Here is an 18,925-nt window from a genome sequence, read left to right as displayed (position 1 = left end):
GGAGAACGGAACCCTGGTTCTCCGACAGGCCCCATCCACCCACGGCCTGTGGGCTCCAGGGAGAGCATGGCCAGGGTGCCCAAGGAGACGAGGAGGAGGCTCCTCATGCTTCATGACCCCTCCTGCTCGTTAGGGTTTATCAACATCATTTAAGATCAGCCTTGTGCTGTGGGTTCCTGGCGTGCCGTGGATAACACTGTGCCGGGGTCAGCCCAGGCATGAGGGGCGGGGACTAGGCTGGAAAGGGGAGGGGCTTGCAGAGGGCCGGGCTTTTCCAGGGGATTAGGGTTCAGAACAGAGGTTTGGGGAGAGAAAGGGTTCAGAGTCAGGCACAGGCAGGCAGACAGGACCCCAAGCAGGACTGGCCTTCCAGACAGGAAAGAGGGTTGCGGAGACACAGGAGGCCAGTTGAGAGTGGCAGAGGAGAAAGGAGTTTCATGGGAGGATGGGGCTTGGAGAGAGATGAGGGAGGGAAAACGGGGGCTGCCATGCATCCTCAGCTTCCGGGGGACTTTGGAGAGGGTCGAGGCTCAGTGGGAGCTGGAGGTTGGTGAAGAGGACCCAGCTCAGGGAACCTGCGTGGTGAAGTGGGGGACTTGGAGGGAGGGAGGGAAGGCTGGAGTTTTCTCCATGGGGAGGAACTCATGGGGACTGTTATGGGGATGGAAGATCAGCTGGGGTCAAGCATACCGTGAGAGTGAGGATGTGGTGGGGTAGCGGAGGCGGCTGAGGCTGGGAGGACAGGCATTGGTCAGGAAAAATGATTCACAGGGAACAAAGTATCCTCAGGGGACCAGGCTCAGAAGGGCTGGTAGGGATCACAGAGAGGCTGTGGGCAGGTGAGTAAACCAGCCTCCAGGGAGACAAGTGTCCTTAGCAGCCAGGACCTCAGCACAGGACCAGAGCTCGGAACAGGACACTTTGCCCTGCGAGCAGATGGAGCATGCCCTGGGGTCTGTGCAGGAGAGGCCACATTCTCCCAGACTCTGGGAGTGAACTGGAGTGGGGCCCCGGCTGGGTGAAGTCAGACTCCAGGAAAGGGGGCAGGAGCTCCGATGGGCAGGAGTGGGCTCAGCCAGGAACGAACAGAGTAGGGGGTGCTGAAACTTACCGGAAGGCCTGGACTTGGTGGGCTAAGGAGGGAAGGGACTGGAGGGTGGTCTTGGGGGCCTTGGGGACTTGGTTAGGGACAGGATGGGGCAGAGACGGGCAGTCAGGTAGGGGGCCTGCTGGGGCTCAGGGGACTGGAGCTTCGTCAGGAGGGGACTGAGCTGCTGGAACTGAGAGTCAACAGGCCAGAAGGGCAGGACCCAGGGGCGGGGGTCCCTGGAGGCAGCAGGGCCCAGGCGCTGGGGTGGAGTGCCATGGGGAGAGTGGGAAGAGGAAGAGGGTCTCTCTTGGGGAGGCAGATGGGGAGGGTTCCGGGAGCGTCCAGTCTTCCACGGGGCTGGGGGCTCCGCGAGAGGGATGGGGCCGGGTGGGGTGGGGAGGAAGACGCAGTGGGTCCGGGGAGATGGAGGTGGCGCGGGCACCCTGGTCGGGGGCTGTAGGGGTCCCATCCCTGCGGGACGTTGCAACTCCCCAGGGTAGCGGCTTCCGAGGCCCCCACCCTCCTGGCAGGAGGAGGCGGAGGCGGGGAGGTGGCTGTGCCCGCCGCCGCCGCCGTGAGTCAGGCTCTGGGCTGCAGCCGCGCGGCCGGTCTGGCGCTGCGGAGGGAGCGCAGGCGGCGGGGGAGGCAGCGGCGCCGCCGCCGAGCCCCGCGCGCTCCCCACCCCCTCAAGGTTGGGCCGCTGGGAGGCGGATCAGTGGACAGACAGCGGCCCGCGGGACGGCGGAAGGACGCGCGCACCGAGGCTCAGGGGGTCCGGCCGCGCGCCGAGGAGTCGCTTGTAGGTGAGGAGGCGCCGTCCGGGCGGCTGCGGCAGACCCGGATGGGGCTGGGGGCCGCAGAGCCTCGGCCGCAGACCCCCCGGCGAGCGCCGCACGGGAGCTGGGAACGCGGGGTGGCGCAGAGCGCGAGCGACTTGGTGCCTCGTTGGAGAAGTGTTCATTTCACAGCTTGTCATTGTGCGTCTATGTATGGCCCGGGGGTGCGTGGCTCCGGGCAAGTGTGCGCGCTTGGGGTCCCCAGGTTGGAGGTGGGGGGCGGTGCGCACGAGTTGGAGACCCCGCACCTGTGCCGGTTCTTGGTGCTCGTGGCTGAGCCTGCATCGCCTTGTGTGGGGAGTTGTTTACTCGTCAATGGCTCTGAGCGCGCCCGCGGGTGCGCCCCGGGGTCTGGAGAGCCTGCGGTGGAGCCCGCGGTGGAGCCCGTGGCGGTGCCCGTGGCGGTATCGGGTGTCCGCGGGCGCCGTGGGCAGGTGCTTTGGCCGCTCTGCTAGCTCTGCCGGTTGGCGGCTGAGGCAGCGTCGCTGTGGGTCCGGCGCCCCGTGTGTGCGGGGTTGTTTGGGGTGCTGGGGCACTCTGTGTTTTGCAACAGTGTCAGTCTCAGCGTTGGTGTGCTTCGGGGCGGGGGGTGCTGTTGTGTGTGTCAGTGGGTGAGTGTTTATGCGCAGATGGCAAAGTGATGAAAGCCCCAGGTCCCTGCCAAGGCTGCTGCGAAGGGCTTTGGCATCGTCCGTGGCCGCCGAGGCCCGGGGCGGGTGGGGGAGGCAGGTGGCAGGCTGGCAGCTGGCGGCCCCCGCAGGGATTTCCGTCTCCACTGGGGCTGTTCTCGGAGCTGCTGGGCGTGAGGGTGGGTGCTGGCCGGTGGGCCGGGCCCAGCTCGCTCTCACTTTCTCCTCTCCAGGCCCAGGGCCCCGGCCAGTGCCCAGCCCCGCTGGGAGACCCGGCCAGCACCACGGACGGCGCCCAGGAAGCCCGAGTCCCCCTGGACGGGGCCTTCTGGATCCCGAGGCCCCCGGCAGGTTCGCCCAAGGGCTGCTTCGCTTGCGTGTCCAAGCCCCCTGCCCTGCAGGCTCCAGCGGCCCCTGCCCCTGAGCCCTCGGCCTCTCCCCCGATGGCGCCCACACTGTTCCCCATGGAGTCCAAGAGCAGCAAGACCGACAGCGTGCGGGCTGCCGGCGCGCCCCCCGCCTGCAAGCACCTAGCCGAGAAGAAGACGATGACCAACCCCACGACCGTCATCGAGGTCTACCCGGACACCACCGAGGTGAACGACTATTACCTGTGGTCCATCTTCAACTTCGTCTACCTCAACTTCTGCTGCCTGGGCTTCATCGCCTTGGCCTACTCCCTCAAAGTGAGCCCGGGCGGTGGCAGGGGGCAAGGGCGGGCTAGAGAGGTGGTGCCGGCAGGACAGTCCCTGGCTGGCGGCGCTCGGCCCCTCTCCCTCTCAGGGGAGCACACGGGTAGAACAGGTGCAGTTGAGGGGCCAAGGGATCAAAGGACAGTGAGGGGTCCTGATAGTGGGTCCCAGAGAGGTCACGGTACTGGCTAGGTCTGGGCGGGCAGGGGTCTGCCCTTCCCTCTCCTGAGCCATCAGGGCCTGGCTTTCTGCTCAGCCAGCTCAGCGGAACCTGCAGGAGGGGCTGGGAGCGGGGGTTGGGGGGGGGGGTTGCTCAGGCTCAGGGGACATGGGACGTAGACCTGGGCAGCAGCCACTTCTCCGTGTGCAGGGATGGGGCCAGCGTGGGGCTGAAGGGGGCTTGGAATCCTACCCCTATGGAAAGGAAGAGGGGCCACCTTCTTATCCAGCTCCTCACCCGGAGCCCAAGGGCAGGTGCTTACACAGCTCTGCCAAGCCCTGCGTGGAGACCAGACCTGGGTGGCCACGGCAGCCCAGGGAAGAGGGGTGTAAACAGATCCTGCACCTCCCCAGCTCAGGGCTGCGAGAAGAGCTGGCTGGTAGCAGAGCAGGTGCTGGGCAGACATGACCCTGTCCCCCTGAGGGCAAGGTGGAGCAGCAAGGACTGAGATGGTGGGAGGGAGGCTGTGATGGGCTCACAGTGAGAGGGGCAGCCGTGTGTCAATGTGTCTGGTGCTGGAGCCCTTCCTGGGGAAGGGAGCGTGAGGGCGAGGGCAGGCCCCGGTGCCCTCCTCCCCACCCCGACGCACCGGAAGGAAGGGCTTGGCTCACGTTTAGCCTCATCATCACATTTCCCCAGCCCAGACTTGAGTGGCCAAGGCCAGATGTACTCCACCAATGCAGCTGCCCTGCCGGGTGGGGGAGAAGACAGGGGATGCAGGGAGAGAAGAGGCTGGGCAGAGGCTGGCTGGGAGGAAGGACGCCTGGCCAGCTTCGCCTCTGCTCCATCCTTGAGCTCGAGCCCCACCCCGCCCGGCATCGCAACTGCCGTCGGCGTTCCCCTCCTGCTCCTGACTCATCATCATTGCCAACCCCGGCGTTGCCCACTGGCACGGGCACCTTCAACCTCGGGCCTGCGGATCCATCCCTGGGCTCTGACACAGGGGCCTGTGTGTGAGCCAGCACGTGCCAGTGTATGTGTGTACTCACGTGTAATTGCATAAGTGGGCATGTACTGTGTGTAACTGTGTGCATGTGAATGCATTGTGTGCATGAGTGTGCACATATATTTTTGTGTGTGTGCATGTGTGTGCATGTGTATGACTGTGTGTAGGCAGGAGTGTATTTGCATGTGTGTACATGTGAATGCATATGTGTGCATGTGTGTACGTGGGTGGGCATGGTGTGTGTAAATGTGTGTGCACAAGTGTGTGAGGGCGTGTGTGCATGTGTGGTGTGAGTGTACCTGTGTGCATGTGTGTGTAATTGCATGTGTGTGCATGGTGTGTGTAAATGTGTGTGCACAATGTGTGAGGGTATGTGCATGTGCGCTGTATGTACCTGTGTGCACGTGTGTAATCACACGTGAGTGTGCATGGCACATATAAATGTGTGTGCACAAGTGTGTGGGGTGTGCCTGTGTACTGTCTGTATGTACCTGAGTGTGCACGTGTGTGTAATCACACGTGAGTGTGCATGGCACATATAAATGTGTGTGCACAAGTGTGTGGGGGGTGTGCCTGTGTACTGTCTGTATGTACCTGAGTGTGCACGTGTGTGTAATCACACGTGAGCGTGCATAGCACGTATAAATGTGTGTGCACAGGTGTGTGAGGGTGTGTGCATGTGTGCTGTGTGTATGTACCTGAGTGTGTGTGCATGTGTGTGTAATCGCACGAGTGTGCATGGCACGTGTAAATGTGTGTACACAAGTGTGTGAGGGTGTGTGCCTGTGTGTTGTCTGTACCTGCATGTGCATGTGTGTAATCACACGTGTGTGGTTCATGTAAATGTGTGTGCACAAGTGTGTGTGAGTGTGTGCATGTGTGATGTATGTACCTGACTGTGCATGCGTGTGTAATCATACGTGAGTGTGCATGGTACGTGTAAATGTGTGTGCACAAGTGTGTGAGAGCATGTGTGTGGTGGTGAGTATATGTTCCTGCGTGTGTGTGTGTGTGTGTGTGTGTGTGTGTGTGTGTGTAGAAGCAACAAAGGAAAAGGGCCCCTGGAATTGGAGGTCATGCTTCCGACCAGCTCCAGCTGTGGCTCCCCAGACCAATCCTGAGCAGAAAGCTCCAGTGTTGGGGGGCTGAAGCTGCAGCTGGTGGAGCTCTGCCTCCCCTCTCTCTGTGCCCTGCCAACAGCCTGCGGACATGGGTCTGGCTGCCTGGGCTCCCGTCCGGAAGCTGTCCCTCCTCCCGCTTGGCTCAGGCTGTGGCTGGCCGGCTGGCATGGGGCAGGCCCATCTGGCTCGGGTTGTAGGTAGGTCAGGGATTTCTGGATGGTGCCGGGTTTCTGCAGGGGTTGGGGGTGGTGTGAGGTTGGCCCTTCTGAGGGTCAGGGACCGCTCATTACACCTCCTCCCAAGCCTGCTCCTCCTGTGTCCTTCCTGCGGTGGGCGGGGGCAGCCAGGGCAGAGAGGCTTTGGGGCATACCTGGGAGTGGGTGCAAGGTGACCTGTCTCCATCCTGGGCAGAAGGGAGGACGGAACTGGCTGGCTGTGGACCCCACGCCTGGGAATGCATCCATCTGGTCACCCAGCTGCAGGTCTCCTGACCTGCACCCTACACCAAGGACGCGGGGTGGCCCTAGGTTCAGAAGGTCTTGGCTAAAATCCGAGCTCTTGGGACAGACAAGCCATCTTGCCTCACTGAGCCCCTGTTCCCTCATCTGTTCACAAAACAAATAGAAACAAAACAACATTCAAGCCAGCACACGTGAGCAGGGCGGAGGCCCGCATGCAGTGGTGTGAACTAGACAGTGTGTCCTTGCCTGCCCCCACGTGTCCATCCACCCGTCCAGCCATCCATCCACCCCCCCACCCACATGGGCCAATTCAGCTCAACGCAGGCTGGATCTGCAGCGCAGAGATTGAAGCCTTATTTTGCACAGCCTGGTGTCCAGGGAAGGCAGAGATACAAAAAGTCAATTCTCCATTCATGCCGCCTCCACACGCTGTCTCCTGATGACCACTGGCTCCCGCGGTCAGCTGGATGATGGCCAAACGTCTCATCTCAGCATCCAAGCCGCCTTTTTAACCCTTCAGGCCTCAGCGGTTCCCCGCCCCGGTCACTCGGCAAATGTGATGTGAGCGATGTGCACATCCTCGGCCTGGAGAGCTTTTGTGAGATCTGGGTCTCTCTTCTGCAAAGCCTCCAGAGACAGTCCTGCCCCAGCCACATCTGCTCACCCCAGCCAATCTGTGCCCAAGGCAGAGCTGGCCAACAGATGGGTCAGGACATGTGGGTCTAATGGGTGGGTGGACAGAGGACACATGGTGAGACGGAAGAAGCACCACGGTGTTTCAGAAAAGGAATACTTCATTCCCAGTTTGGGGTGAGGCTGGAAAACTTCTAGAAGGAGGCAGCAATTTCACTGGGCCTTGAAGCTTGGTGAGGGGAAAGGTGTTTCAGACGGGGAAAATGGCATAAACTAAGACACGTAGGTGGGGCAGTCTAGGGGGTCGGCAAGGCCCCTGTCCTCAATGGGAGATGGAAGACATTCCTGGAAGAGTGCCTGAGGCAGTGCGGTGAGGGGTTTGAAAACCTCGTGAGGGGCTGGGCTCTCATCTGTAGGAGCCATGGAAAGAGAAGGATATGATCAGGGTCATGAAATCTGCAACCAGTGTAGGAGAAGGAGACAAGACAAGCCTCGAGGCAGAAGGTTCAAGTCCCAGTGTGGTGGTCCAGGTGGGAGAGCTTGCGAGCTGGGGATGGGGGTGGGAGAGGAGGAACAGGTGTGGCTAGGACACAGCAGCTGCTAGATGTGAGCCCAGGAGGCTGTGAGACCTTCCAGTGACAGGGCGGTCAGAAAGAACAGGTTAGGTGGGTGGGTTCTGTGTTGGGTTTTGGATGTACACACTCACCCACTCACTCCTTTCTGAATATCAGCATCACACATTTATCTTTCCCATCCTCCATCCATCTATCATTCATCCATCTTCCATCCATCCATTCTCCATCTGTCCATCCATCCATATGCATCCATCCATCCATCCATCCTCCATTCAGCCATCCTCCATCTGTCCTTCACCTATCCATCCACGCTCCATCCATCCGTCTATCCATCTTCCATCCATTCATCCATCCATCCTCCATCTGTCCATCCTCCATCCATCCATCCATCTTCCATTTGTCCATTCTTCATCTGTCCATCCATCCATCCTCCATCTGTCCATCCATCCATATCCATCCATCTATTCATCCTGCATCCATCCATCTTCCATTTGTCCATTCTTCATCTGTCCATCCATCCATCTTCCATTTGTCCATTCTTCATCTGTCCATCCATCCATCCTCCATCTGTCCATCCATCCATATCCATCCATCTATTCATCCTCCATCCATCTATCCATCCATCCTCCATCCATCCTCCATCCATCCATCCATCCGCCCTCCATCCATCCTTCATCCATCCATCCATCCACCCTCAATCCATCCATCCATTTATCTTTCATCCATCCATCCATCCATATGTCCATCCATCCATCCATCCTCCATCTGTCCATCCTCCATCTATCCATCCATCCTCCATCCATCTATCCATCCTCCATCTGTCCATCCATCCATCCATCATCTGTTCATCCTCCCTCCGTCCATCCACCCAAATTTATATTCAATCCATCCTCCCACATTCCCTTCAACCCCTCCAAATAGCCACCCAACCTTCCATCCACCTGTGTTCACACATGATCATTCAGGCTCCCCTCCCTGCCCTGCTCTCCCATCCTGTCCCCACCAACCTTATGCATCGACCCACTAAACTATTCATCTAGTCTCACTTTCTCAGTAATTGCCCACTTTCCTTCCAAGCCCTACCTGTCAATAGACCCAGTCATCCCTCCATCCTGTGACCTCATGTGGCAACACATCTATTCACCCTTCAAGACATCCACCCGCCCTTCCTCCTGCTGCTCCCCTAGCTGAGTCATACTCACCCATTCACCGAGTGCCTCCTTCATACTCAACGTGCCTCAGCTCACCCCAACTGTCAGCTCAATCCAGCCACTGTCACTTTCTCTATTCCCTCCCTCCTCATCCACCCTGTCTCTAACCGCTCATGCATAAATTTCTCACGTTCTTCTTTTCCCTCTCATTTTTTTCTTTTCCTTTCTTTTGCCCCACTTTTCGGCCATGCATTCTCCCCTTCTATCCCCTTCATTCTTTCTACCATCCGCCTACGTGCTTTACTAATATAGCTAATCATTCAGCCGTAAAATGTCCATTCTCTCTTGTTTCCTCTCAGGCATGTGTCCACCCACCCCACCACTCATCTCGTTGACCATCTGACCTTCTGGGCACATCCATCCCATCTTTCCTTCCTTGGCTTTATTCAGGTATCCCATTCACCTGCCTCCAAGTTGAGTGGCATGAGCCTGTCCAGCCTGCTCTAATGAATTATCATAGATTAGTTGGTTTATAAACACTGGGTATTTACTTCTCACTGTTCCGGAGACTGGAAGTCTGAGATCAGGGTGCCAGCATAGTCAGGTTCTGATCAGGACCCTCTTCTGGGTTGCAGGCTGTCAACTTCTGTGTCCTCATTTGCCAGTAGGGCCGAGGGCCTCCCTGGGGCCCCTTTTATAAGGGTGCCAATCCCACGCATGACCTAATCCTCTCAAGAGCCCCACCTCCTACCATCACTTTAGGGGTTAGGATTTCCATACAGGAATTTGGGGGACATGAACAGTCAAACCATAACATTGCCCTTTGATCCACTTATGTGTCATCCCTTCCTTGTGTTTCCTCTCCCCTGTTCCTCCAGTGACCTGTTCCATCCATCTCTATAGCCAGAGCCAGTTCCTCTCTGTACCCACATCTGCCCACCCCCGCTCTTTTTCCTTCACACATTCACCCATCTGTCATCCATCAATATTCACAGTCATAGAAGAACTGCCTGGCCACCTAGCCCTCAATTCATCATCAGAATGTCCTTCCATTTTCCTTCCTTCCTTGCTTCGATGGACTCACCCAACTCCCAGCCATCAGCCTGTTCTCTCTCCCGCTCTCCTCCTCCCTCTCCTCTACCCACCCAGCACCATCCATCGCCCCTGCCCCCACATGGCTGCCTCATCCTCTATGTCCCACCTCTGCTTGTACTTTTCAGCCCATTCCGCCATCTAGCACCCTAGTGCCCCTTTGCCTTCCCTGCTTCTTGGCCCACTCTTCTCGGGCCCGTTTCCTAATTGCTTTTGACTCCCTAACCTTCTGACACTGCAGGGCTCCAGGGCTCAGCTCTCCATCCTCTCCTTCCTTCATGTTCACTCCCTTGGTGCCCCATCCAGTCCCATGGTTTTAGTTTTAGGCCATTCTTGCACAGCTGTAAAGAAATACCTGAGAGAGAGTAATTTATAAGAAAAGAGGTTTAATTGGCTCATGGTTTGGCAGGCTGTACAGGCAGCATGGTGCTGGTATCTGCTTCTGGGGAAGCCTCAGGAGGCTTCCAGTCATGGTGGAGGGCAAAGTGGGAGCAGGCATCTCACATGGCAAGAGTGGGAGCAAGGGAGAGATAAAGGGGAGGCACCTCACAAGGGAGGGATAAGGGGGAGGCACCTCACACTTTTAAGCAACCAGCTCTCAGGAATTCACTCACTATGGTGAGGACAGCATCAAGCCATGAGATCTACACGCATGAGCCAAACACCTCCCACCAGGCCCTCTCCACCACTGGGGATCGCTGCAACATAGATTTGGCGGGGACGTGTGTTCAAACCATATCAGTTTTAAATACCATCTTTTTGCCGATGCTTCTCAAATTTATATCTCTGCCCTAGACCTCATCTCTGAACTCCAGACTCACACAAATTGCTATGCCAAATATCTGCTATATATCTAAAGGGCATTCCTACCTTGACATGTCAGAAATTGAACTGCTAAACGAGTCTTCCTTTTGCAGCCTTCTACAACTCCCTGTTCAGTTGATCAAACCCCAAAAACCTTGAGATCATGTCAAGTTCCATGCTTTTTATCACATTCTACACCTGATCCCAGCAAACACAATCAGCTTCACCTTCCACGCCTGCCCAGGAGCTGGTCAGGTCTCACTACCTTCACCACTGCTGCCCTGGTCCAAGCCACCCTCACCCTCCCCTGGACCATTCAATCCACCTCTCTCTGCCTGTTCAGCTATCTGTTCTTTTTTTTTTTTGAGATGGAGTCTTGCTCTGTTGCCCAGGCTGGAGTGCAGTGGCACAATGTTGGCTCACTGCAACCTACGCCTCCTGAGTTCAAGCGATTCTCCTGCCTCAGCCTCTTGAGTAGCTGGGATTACAGGTACACACTACCACACCTGGCTAATTTTTGTATTTTTAGTAGAGACAGGGTTTCACCATGTTGGTCAGGCTGATCTCGAACTTCTGACCTCGTGATCTGCCTGCCTTGGCCTCCCAAAGTGCTGGGATTACAGCCGTGAGCCACCATGCCTGGCCCCTGCCATCTGTTCTTACACAGCGGCCAGCACTGCCTCGTTCACATATGTCATATCACGTTCATCTTTCCGGCTCTAAATGACTGAAAAGCACCCACAGAGCCTGCACCGTGCTCCTGGATGGTCTCCTCTGACCGTATGTCCTCCCCTTCTCTCTCTGTGATCTGCTGCCCCTACTCTGCACCTAGTCCTCAGAAGCACCGGGCCCTGCACAGACAGCTCTACGCTCCCAGGACATGCCTCCCTGCAGATGAACACATGGCCGAGTCTGTCACATTCTTCTGATCTTTCCTCAAATATCTCCCACCCCACAAGGTCTTCCCTGGCCCACCGAGCTAGACTTGCACCTCCTACAGCACTCTCTGTTCCCCTGAGCCTGGCCACCGAGCTAGACTTGCACCTCCTACAGCACTCTCTGTTCCCCTGAGCCTGGCCACTGAGCTAGACTTGCACCTCCCACAGCACTCTCTGTTCCCCTGAGCCTCTTCAGGTTTCTTTTTAGCACACTGAGCACATTACATGTTTGACTTATTTATTGTGTTTACTTTCTGTAAACAATGTAAGCTGCGTGAGGACAGAGACTCTGTTTTATTCCTTGTGATATACGCAGGACCTAGAACAGCAACTACTCAGAGCAGACACTAAGTAAATATTGATTGATGATTGATTGATTAAGGAATCTGTCTACCCATCTACCATCCAGTGGTCTACACTACACCAACAACCCTCCTTCCTTTCTATTATCCACCAATCTTAGCCATCCAAAACACATCATAAATTCATTGATCTACCTGTTCCACCCATTCAGCATATGGATCTGTCCCAGCCATCCAGCATCCGTTACTATATCCAGCCATGGACCTGCTCCAGCCATCCAGCGTGCATTCAGAAACCCATCTGTGCACCTGCCCTTCCAGTCTGGCATCCGTTCCTATATTCCTGTAACCACCTGTCCATTCATTCAAACCACATGAAGTTCCATTCTTTTTTTTTTTTTTTTTTTTTTTTGAGACGGAGTCTCACTCTGTCACCCAGGCTGGAGTGCAGTGGCACGATCTCAGCTCACTGCAACCTCTGCCCTCCGAGTTCAAGCGATTCTCCTGCCTCAGCCTCCCAAGTAGCTGGAATTACAGGCGCCTGCCCCTGCTAATTTTTTTGTATTTTTAGTAGAGACGGGGTTTCACCATCTTGGCCAGGCTGGTCTTGAACTCCTGACCTCATGATCCACCCACCTCGGCCTCCCAAAGTGCTGGGATTACAGGCGTGAGCCACCATGCCTGGCCTCCATTCTTTTTATCACACTGCAAGCCTGATCCCAGCAAACACTGTCAGCTCCACCTTCAACACATGTCCAGAAGTTGGCTCTGTCTCATCACCTTTTCTGCCGCTGCCCTGGTCCAAGCCATCATGGACACATGAGCACACATTCTCATGTATTCACCTATTTGCCTGTCCTGCCCACTGAACATGCTCTTACATATCCACACATCACCTCCCATCCAGCAGCCGTTCACTTACCCGCTTACCCAGATGCCCCACCCATGTGGCATACACTTGCATATCCATCTGTCCACTTGGACATACATTCATATGTTCGTCTATGCACCTGTTACCCCACCCAGCATATACAGACGGTCCCCATCTTATGACGGTTCGACATATGCTTTTTCAACTTCACAATGGCGGGAAAGCCATAGGCACCCAGTACACTCCTGAGCTTACCGGGCTTGTGAAAAATGCATCATACGAAAATGCGTATGAAACTTTTACCTTATGACACTTTAAACTTATGATGGGTTTATTGGACTGTAGCCCCATTGTACATCAAGAAGCATTGTATTCATAAATTCAGCTCTCTCCGTGTCCCACTCATCCAACGTACATTCTTATATCTGTCCAGCCCTCCTCCCCACCCAGCACAAGTTTCTACATCCATTTCTCTGTCCCATACACCCAGTCTCCATCCGTATAACCCCTCAGCTTCATCCACCCACCTTCCCCATCATTAGATCACTCCCCTGCCCTCCTCTTCCCTATCGTCTTTAGCTGTGGCCGCCATTTTCTATGCACCCAATACCGCAGCTGCCTCAGCCTCCTGCCCTCCGCTCCATCCGCTTTTGACACCCAGTGTTTCATCCTCCCTCTGCCACGTTATTCCTCACTCCAAGTATCCAACAAAGAAATCAAGACCAAAAGTTTTTTTTAGGAATTCAGAGTTGTCTTGATATAAGAAAATCAATAAATATAATCTACCATATTAATGAATTAGAGAAGGAAACAATAGTTTATCTTGTGGAAATTCTAACGCAATCATAGACCTCTAATGATAAGATGAGCATTATCCTTCCTGGTACCTTGAGGTTAAAAATGAGACTCAGCTGCTTGTCCTCATTGCTGCTGTCTGGAATCGCTCTGGAATCTTCTTTGCCTCCATGAGAGGAGCTTACTTTGGCCCAGGCACTGTGGTGGAGTTTCACATCCATCAATTCATTAAGGCTTTCCCACAACCCTGGGAGGCAGCGCTGTCGTCATCTTCATGTTACAGATGAGGAAATGAGGAGCAGAAGAGTAAGTTGTTAGCTGGCCTAAGGCTGTACAGTCTATGACCCGCAGAATCAGGATTGAAATCCAGTCAGTGTTTCTGCATCTGTGCTTTAACCTCTATGCTGTGCTGTCTAGGAGTAGACTGCAAGGAGGAAATAGAACTACTAGTATTTGCTGTAGATATGATTTATTATTAAGAACATGTGGTCAGTTAGTACAATATGATAGTTTAGCTGGATACAAAATCAGTTAGACATGCAATTTTAAAATATACTTTTACATTATAATAAAAACAATAAATAGACTAAGACTAAGTCTAATAAAAGATGTAATAGCTCTTTCTGGAGAAAGTTATACAACTTTATTTTAGCAAAGGCATCAAATAAGACCTCAATAAGTGGGTGACACATTCAGTCCTTATAAAGGAATACAAATTTCATTGCAGATGTCAGTTTCCTCCAAAACCACTAGCATAAGAACCCGATAAGAGCATAGACTTTCTTCCTGCCTCCTTCCTTACCCTGATTCCTCAATACCTGCTTCTTCCCATCTTCAATCTCTCCATTTTGATAGCACGTTCTGTACAATTTATCTTCCAAGTCACCTACTTGCCCATTTGCCCTTGTTCCCTCCCTTCCCTTCCCTCTCCAACTTTTTTCCAGCTCCACTCCATTGACTCCACTCCATCCATTCCATCCATCCACTCTATCCGTTCCATTCACTCCACTCCATCCACTCTACCCATTCCATTGACTCCACTCCATCCATTCCATCCACTCCACTCCATCCATTCCACCCACTCCACTCCATCCATTCCACCCACTCCACTCCATCCATTCCACCCACTGCACTCCATCCATTCCACCCACTGCACTCCATCCATTCCATCCACTCCACTCCATCCATTCCACCCACCGTACTCCATCCATTCCACCCACTTCACTCCATCCATTCCACCCACTTCACTCCATCCATTCCATCCACTTCACTGCATTCACTCCATCCATTCCATCCACTCCACTCCATCCACTCCACTCTATTTCACTTCACTGCATTTGCTCCACTTCATTCCATTCCATTCCACTCCACTGAATTGCGTTCTGGCTTTCCCTTCCCCACTCCCTCTATCTTCTTTTTTCTCTCCTCTCCCTTTGTTCTTTCCAGTATTCTGCCTCCTCCATCCATCCACCCACAGGCCAATCCATTTATGCTTCCATTCTCCCACTCAATTACACACCCATCACCCTGACCACACATCTATCCCCTGTCCGTCCACTCTTCCGACCTGGGTCTCCTGTCCATCTGCCTAACCTGCACACTGAGGGATCCAGGCATTAGTCAGCCCCAGTATCTATCTGCCCACCTTCCTTCTTTCAGCCCAGCTCCAATCTACTAAGGCAAAGACTTTTTGCCCCTTCCTCTCTTCCTCTCTTTCCATTCTCCTTCCCTTTCTCATCCTAGAACTTGGTTTCTTCTTACAGCAAACACGCACATATTTGTGGATGTGATAGAAGGAAGAGTGCTGAGGAGGGGAGGGCCCTATAATTCATTCTGAGTGAAGGTTGCTTCTTGGAAATGAGTCCAGCTCAGTCCACTGCCTCCCCAAGACTTCCTGAGTGCCAGCCCACTCCTTTCGCCTTAATATTCCTCCCCAAAGGCCCTGGAGACTGCTGTCTCTCCTGCCAATGCACAACACTCATCCTCAAGGCATCCCAGTTAATTTTAAACGAGGCAGAACCAATCAAATTAGGAGACAGTTGTGTCGCCCCATCCTCCAATTATATCGTCTCTGAGGCCAACTTCTTTTATTTTAATCATTTAAAACTTGCAAAAAAGAAAAAACAAGGAATTTCTTTATATCCTTCACCCAGTTGCCCCAATGTTTTAACATTTTACCATATTTGCTTTTCTCTATATATATAAATACATCTCACCTACTTTATAAAGCAGTTGAGGGTTGAGAGGCTTCAGACATGAAGCCCCCGTGCCCCTAAGTTCATCCGTGTACAGTGCCCCAGGGCAGAGACATGTTCCTCTAGAACCATCGTTCATTCGTCAGCTCTCGGAAACAAAGCACTGGTACTGTGCTGAGCGCTGTGGCACCGGCTCTGCTGGGCTCCTGGATGCTCCAAGGCCCTGCTCCCTGGCTGACTGCCCATTTCCTGTCCTCCTCCCGGCTTCAGGTGCGAGACAAGAAGCTTCTCAATGACCTGAATGGAGCCGTGGAGGATGCAAAGACGGCCCGGCTGTTCAACATCACCAGTTCTGCCCTGGCAGCCTCCTGCATCATCCTCGTCTTCATCTTCCTGCGGTACCCCCTCACCGACTACTAAGGCCTGCCAGGCACGGCTGCTGGCAGAGACAAGCACTGAGACATGTTTATTCTCGTGGTCCCTGAAACGCAGGATCCCATGAGGTTGGGGCAGGGCAGGGCTTCTTGTCCTGGGGCCCCCTTGAGCTGTGAACTGGGCAGCAAGACCATCAGAAGCTGAGTACAGCAAGGGGGCAGTGAGCTTGGCCCTCAGTCCACCCCCTCCGCCTCCTGGCCTCCGCCCTGCCTGTGTCTGGGGCCTGGGGGCTTCTCCCCTCGCTGCTGCACCCTGGCTTCCAGCGTCTGTGTCCCTGCCCTCACGTGCCCCTTCCCAGGCTCCTGGGGCCCCTTGGACCTGACACCTAGCAGGAAGGGCTTATGCAAAATTGTCCCAGGTTGGGAGGACTCACTCTGTGCTCCCCGACCCTGCCTCCTCCACGATGTGACCCCGCTCAGAGCCCTTGTGTCTGTGAACTTTCAATGAAATACCCATGCAGCTCCAGCCCAGCCTTCTACTTTGTGTCCCTGGCAGGGCATGGAGAAGTCTGGAGGCTTTGCAAGCCTCCCTCAGGAACTGCCTGGTGGTCAGGGCCCCGGGTGCTGTGTCCCAACAGACTGCAGGAGACGGTCTGCTCCATCACAGCTGTGCCAGACAGTGAATGGGAAGGGGGGGCATTTGGTGGAGGTACCCCAAACTCGAGTCGCTTAGAGGGTCAGGCAGCCTCCTGGGGGGACGGAAGGGGGTGGGGCACAGCCTCAGCTGCCTGCATTGGCCAAATCAGAGCAAAGGAAACCACAAATTCACTCAGAAGGAAGCAGCAGGCAGAGACGATAGACGCCTGGCTAACCCCTGTCCCTCCTGGAGGGCTCTGGGACCCGGACAGGCCCCTTTACCTCTCTCGTGCCCATCTCCTTAGCTGTAAAATAGGAAAATGGCCTTTCACTTCTATAATCACTGTGAAAATGAATGGAAGATGCCGTTCAAAGGCCGAGGCCAGCGCCCTGACGGCCCATGGCATGTGCAGTCCACAATGTGGGAGGCAGGATGCAGGGATGGGCTCTGTCCCCTTGGAACTCAGGCACAGTCATGGGGGTGCCAGTCAGCCCTGAAGACAAGCTGATGAGGGTGCACTAGGAAAAGTGCAGGGCATCGGCGAGGCACACGAAGGAGGTGGGGAGGTGAAGATGGAGAAGAAGCCGAGGCAGTGGCCATGGGTGTGGAGCCTCGCGCCGTGGGTGCCCAGCTGGTCTGGGAAACCGCAAGAAATCCCGCAGCTCAGGTGCGCAGTGGGAAGGACTTGCTATTCCGTGGGAAGGCAGGCGAACCTTCCCAGGGAAGGGGCATGGCCGTGCGCCTCATGTTTTGGGAAGCTCGTGCCCTCTGGGGTAGCGAGGCCAGCTTGGAGGGGAGTCCAGTGGACAGAGGTGGATGCAAGTGGAGGGAGCTGAGCCTGGGCTGGGGCTGGCGGCGGAGGGCTGGACAGCAGGGCGCCTGCGTGGCAGCTGTGCAGTCAGTGGGGTTGACTGGTTTGGAAGGTAAGGTGGGGGAGAAGCCCGGAGGATTCCTGTCCCTTGACTTGGACAGCCCAGTGGAGAGCACTGTGTACCAAGAGCAGGAAACCAGGGAGAAGAAGATGTTGACTTTAAGATACCAAGCAGAGAAGGGAAGAGCCTTCTGGGCTGGAGACGTGGGGTGCCTCAGAAGGGAGGACCTTGAGCTAGCAGCAGATGGGACAAACGCAGGGGACAGGGCACAGCTGTGGCAGGAGTGCAGCGAGCAAGATTCTGGTCACAGTCCTGACCCAGAAACCTGCAGAGGAAGGGAGGGTGGCCAGCACCTGCCCATGGGCCTGGGGTGCAGCCCAGGCGGAGGTGGAGGGGGTGCTCAGGGAAGAGGGGAGAGGAGTGTGTGACCTCAAAATGGGAGGGCTTGGGGGTCAGAGTCGAGAGAGGGGACAGGGTGGGGACCATGTGGGACTCTTGAGCACTGACCCTTGAACCCAGGCAGTGGTGGGATGGGAAGGCAGGAGGCGGCGGGCTGCGAGGCTGATGCGGGGCTGCACGGAGCTGTCATTGAGCCTCTTGGAGGATGGCGGGAGAAGTGCCAGGGGCGGCTGAAAGCCTTGCCGAGCCTGTGGGCAGCCTGGTTGTGGGCACTTCGGATGCTTGCACCATTAGACCCAGAAGCTTCCTGGACGAGCCTGGGCTGGAAGAGGATGGCAGAGGCTGCTGGGCCTTGGAAGAGAGAGGGTCCTGGCTTCTAGTTCCTGGGGCAGCTAAGGCCAACCCCAGTGTCCAGGTGTCTTCCATGTTATGCCTGGGAGGGAAGAAAGTAGAGGGGCAAATGCTTTCTTTGCCTATTTTCCTTAAACATTTGGTGGCAGTGCTGGTGGCTGCCTGGGACAGGGGCCAGGAGGAAACACACCTGCATTAGGGAAGCCCTCAGCCAGCTTTTCCCTGGGATGTTCCTGCGCCTGGCTGAAGCTTTCTGAGTTCATGTTGGGGAAATGGAACGGTCACCTTCCAGCCAGTAAAGGCACCCCTAGCTCTTGGGATGTTTGTATCCAACTCCGGGCAATGTGGGGCTACAAAGGCCCCTGGCTTCCACACCCTGGGGACCGGGGGAGGGCTGGTGCTCCCGCGGTGGGTGTCCACGGTGAGGTCAGGCCCCCACAGCAGGTGCATTCTCGCCCTCAGCAGGCAGGCAAGCAGGCATCAGCTCCGGCGCTGGTCTCTGGCTTCGAAGTCTGTGTCTTTGCCTGTCTGTACTCATGCCTGACCTGCTGGCGCTCCCTGTCCACTGCACTCCTCCCACCTCATTTTTATGTGATTTTGCACAGTGCCTGGCAGACATTTGACATTCGATAAACATTATACGAACGAAAGAATCAATCCCCCTCTCACTCTCTCTGTCCTTCTCCCTGTGTGCCTCCATATATTTGTGCATCTTTTGGGAGTCAGGTGACTTTCCCTACCCTCCCCTCTCCCCATGCTGCCCTGGTCACTGCCCTTGGGACCCCAGCCCAACAGGCCAGTTTAAAAGGATTGGGGCTTGGCTCAGTGGCTCATGCTTATAATCCCAGTGCTTTGGGAGACTGAGGCAGGAGGATTGCTTGTGCCCAGGAGCTCAAGGCTGCAGTGAGCCGTGATTGCACCACTGCACTCCAGCCTGGGTG

General features: G+C 55.4%; 1 protein-coding gene across 1 annotated transcript; it reads left to right on the top strand.

Annotated features, from left to right (window-relative positions):
- The first annotated feature begins 1,537 nt into the window (after positions 1-1,537).
- On the top strand, positions 1,538-16,251 carry IFITM10 (interferon induced transmembrane protein 10). The gene is made up of 3 exons (XM_034931928.3): positions 1,538-1,893; positions 2,789-3,241; positions 15,622-16,251. Exons 2-3 carry the CDS (start codon positions 2,999-3,001, stop codon positions 15,769-15,771), a joined length of 393 nt encoding a protein of 130 aa, XP_034787819.1. The 5' UTR covers positions 1,538-1,893; positions 2,789-2,998; the 3' UTR covers positions 15,772-16,251.
- Positions 16,252-18,925: the final 2,674 nt, after the last annotated feature.

The sequence above is a fragment of the Pan paniscus genome, chromosome 9 (assembly GCF_029289425.2).
Source record: "Pan paniscus chromosome 9, NHGRI_mPanPan1-v2.0_pri, whole genome shotgun sequence".
Classification (NCBI taxonomy): domain Eukaryota; kingdom Metazoa; phylum Chordata; class Mammalia; order Primates; family Hominidae; genus Pan; species Pan paniscus.
This window is presented reverse-complemented; position numbering and strand designations above follow the sequence as displayed.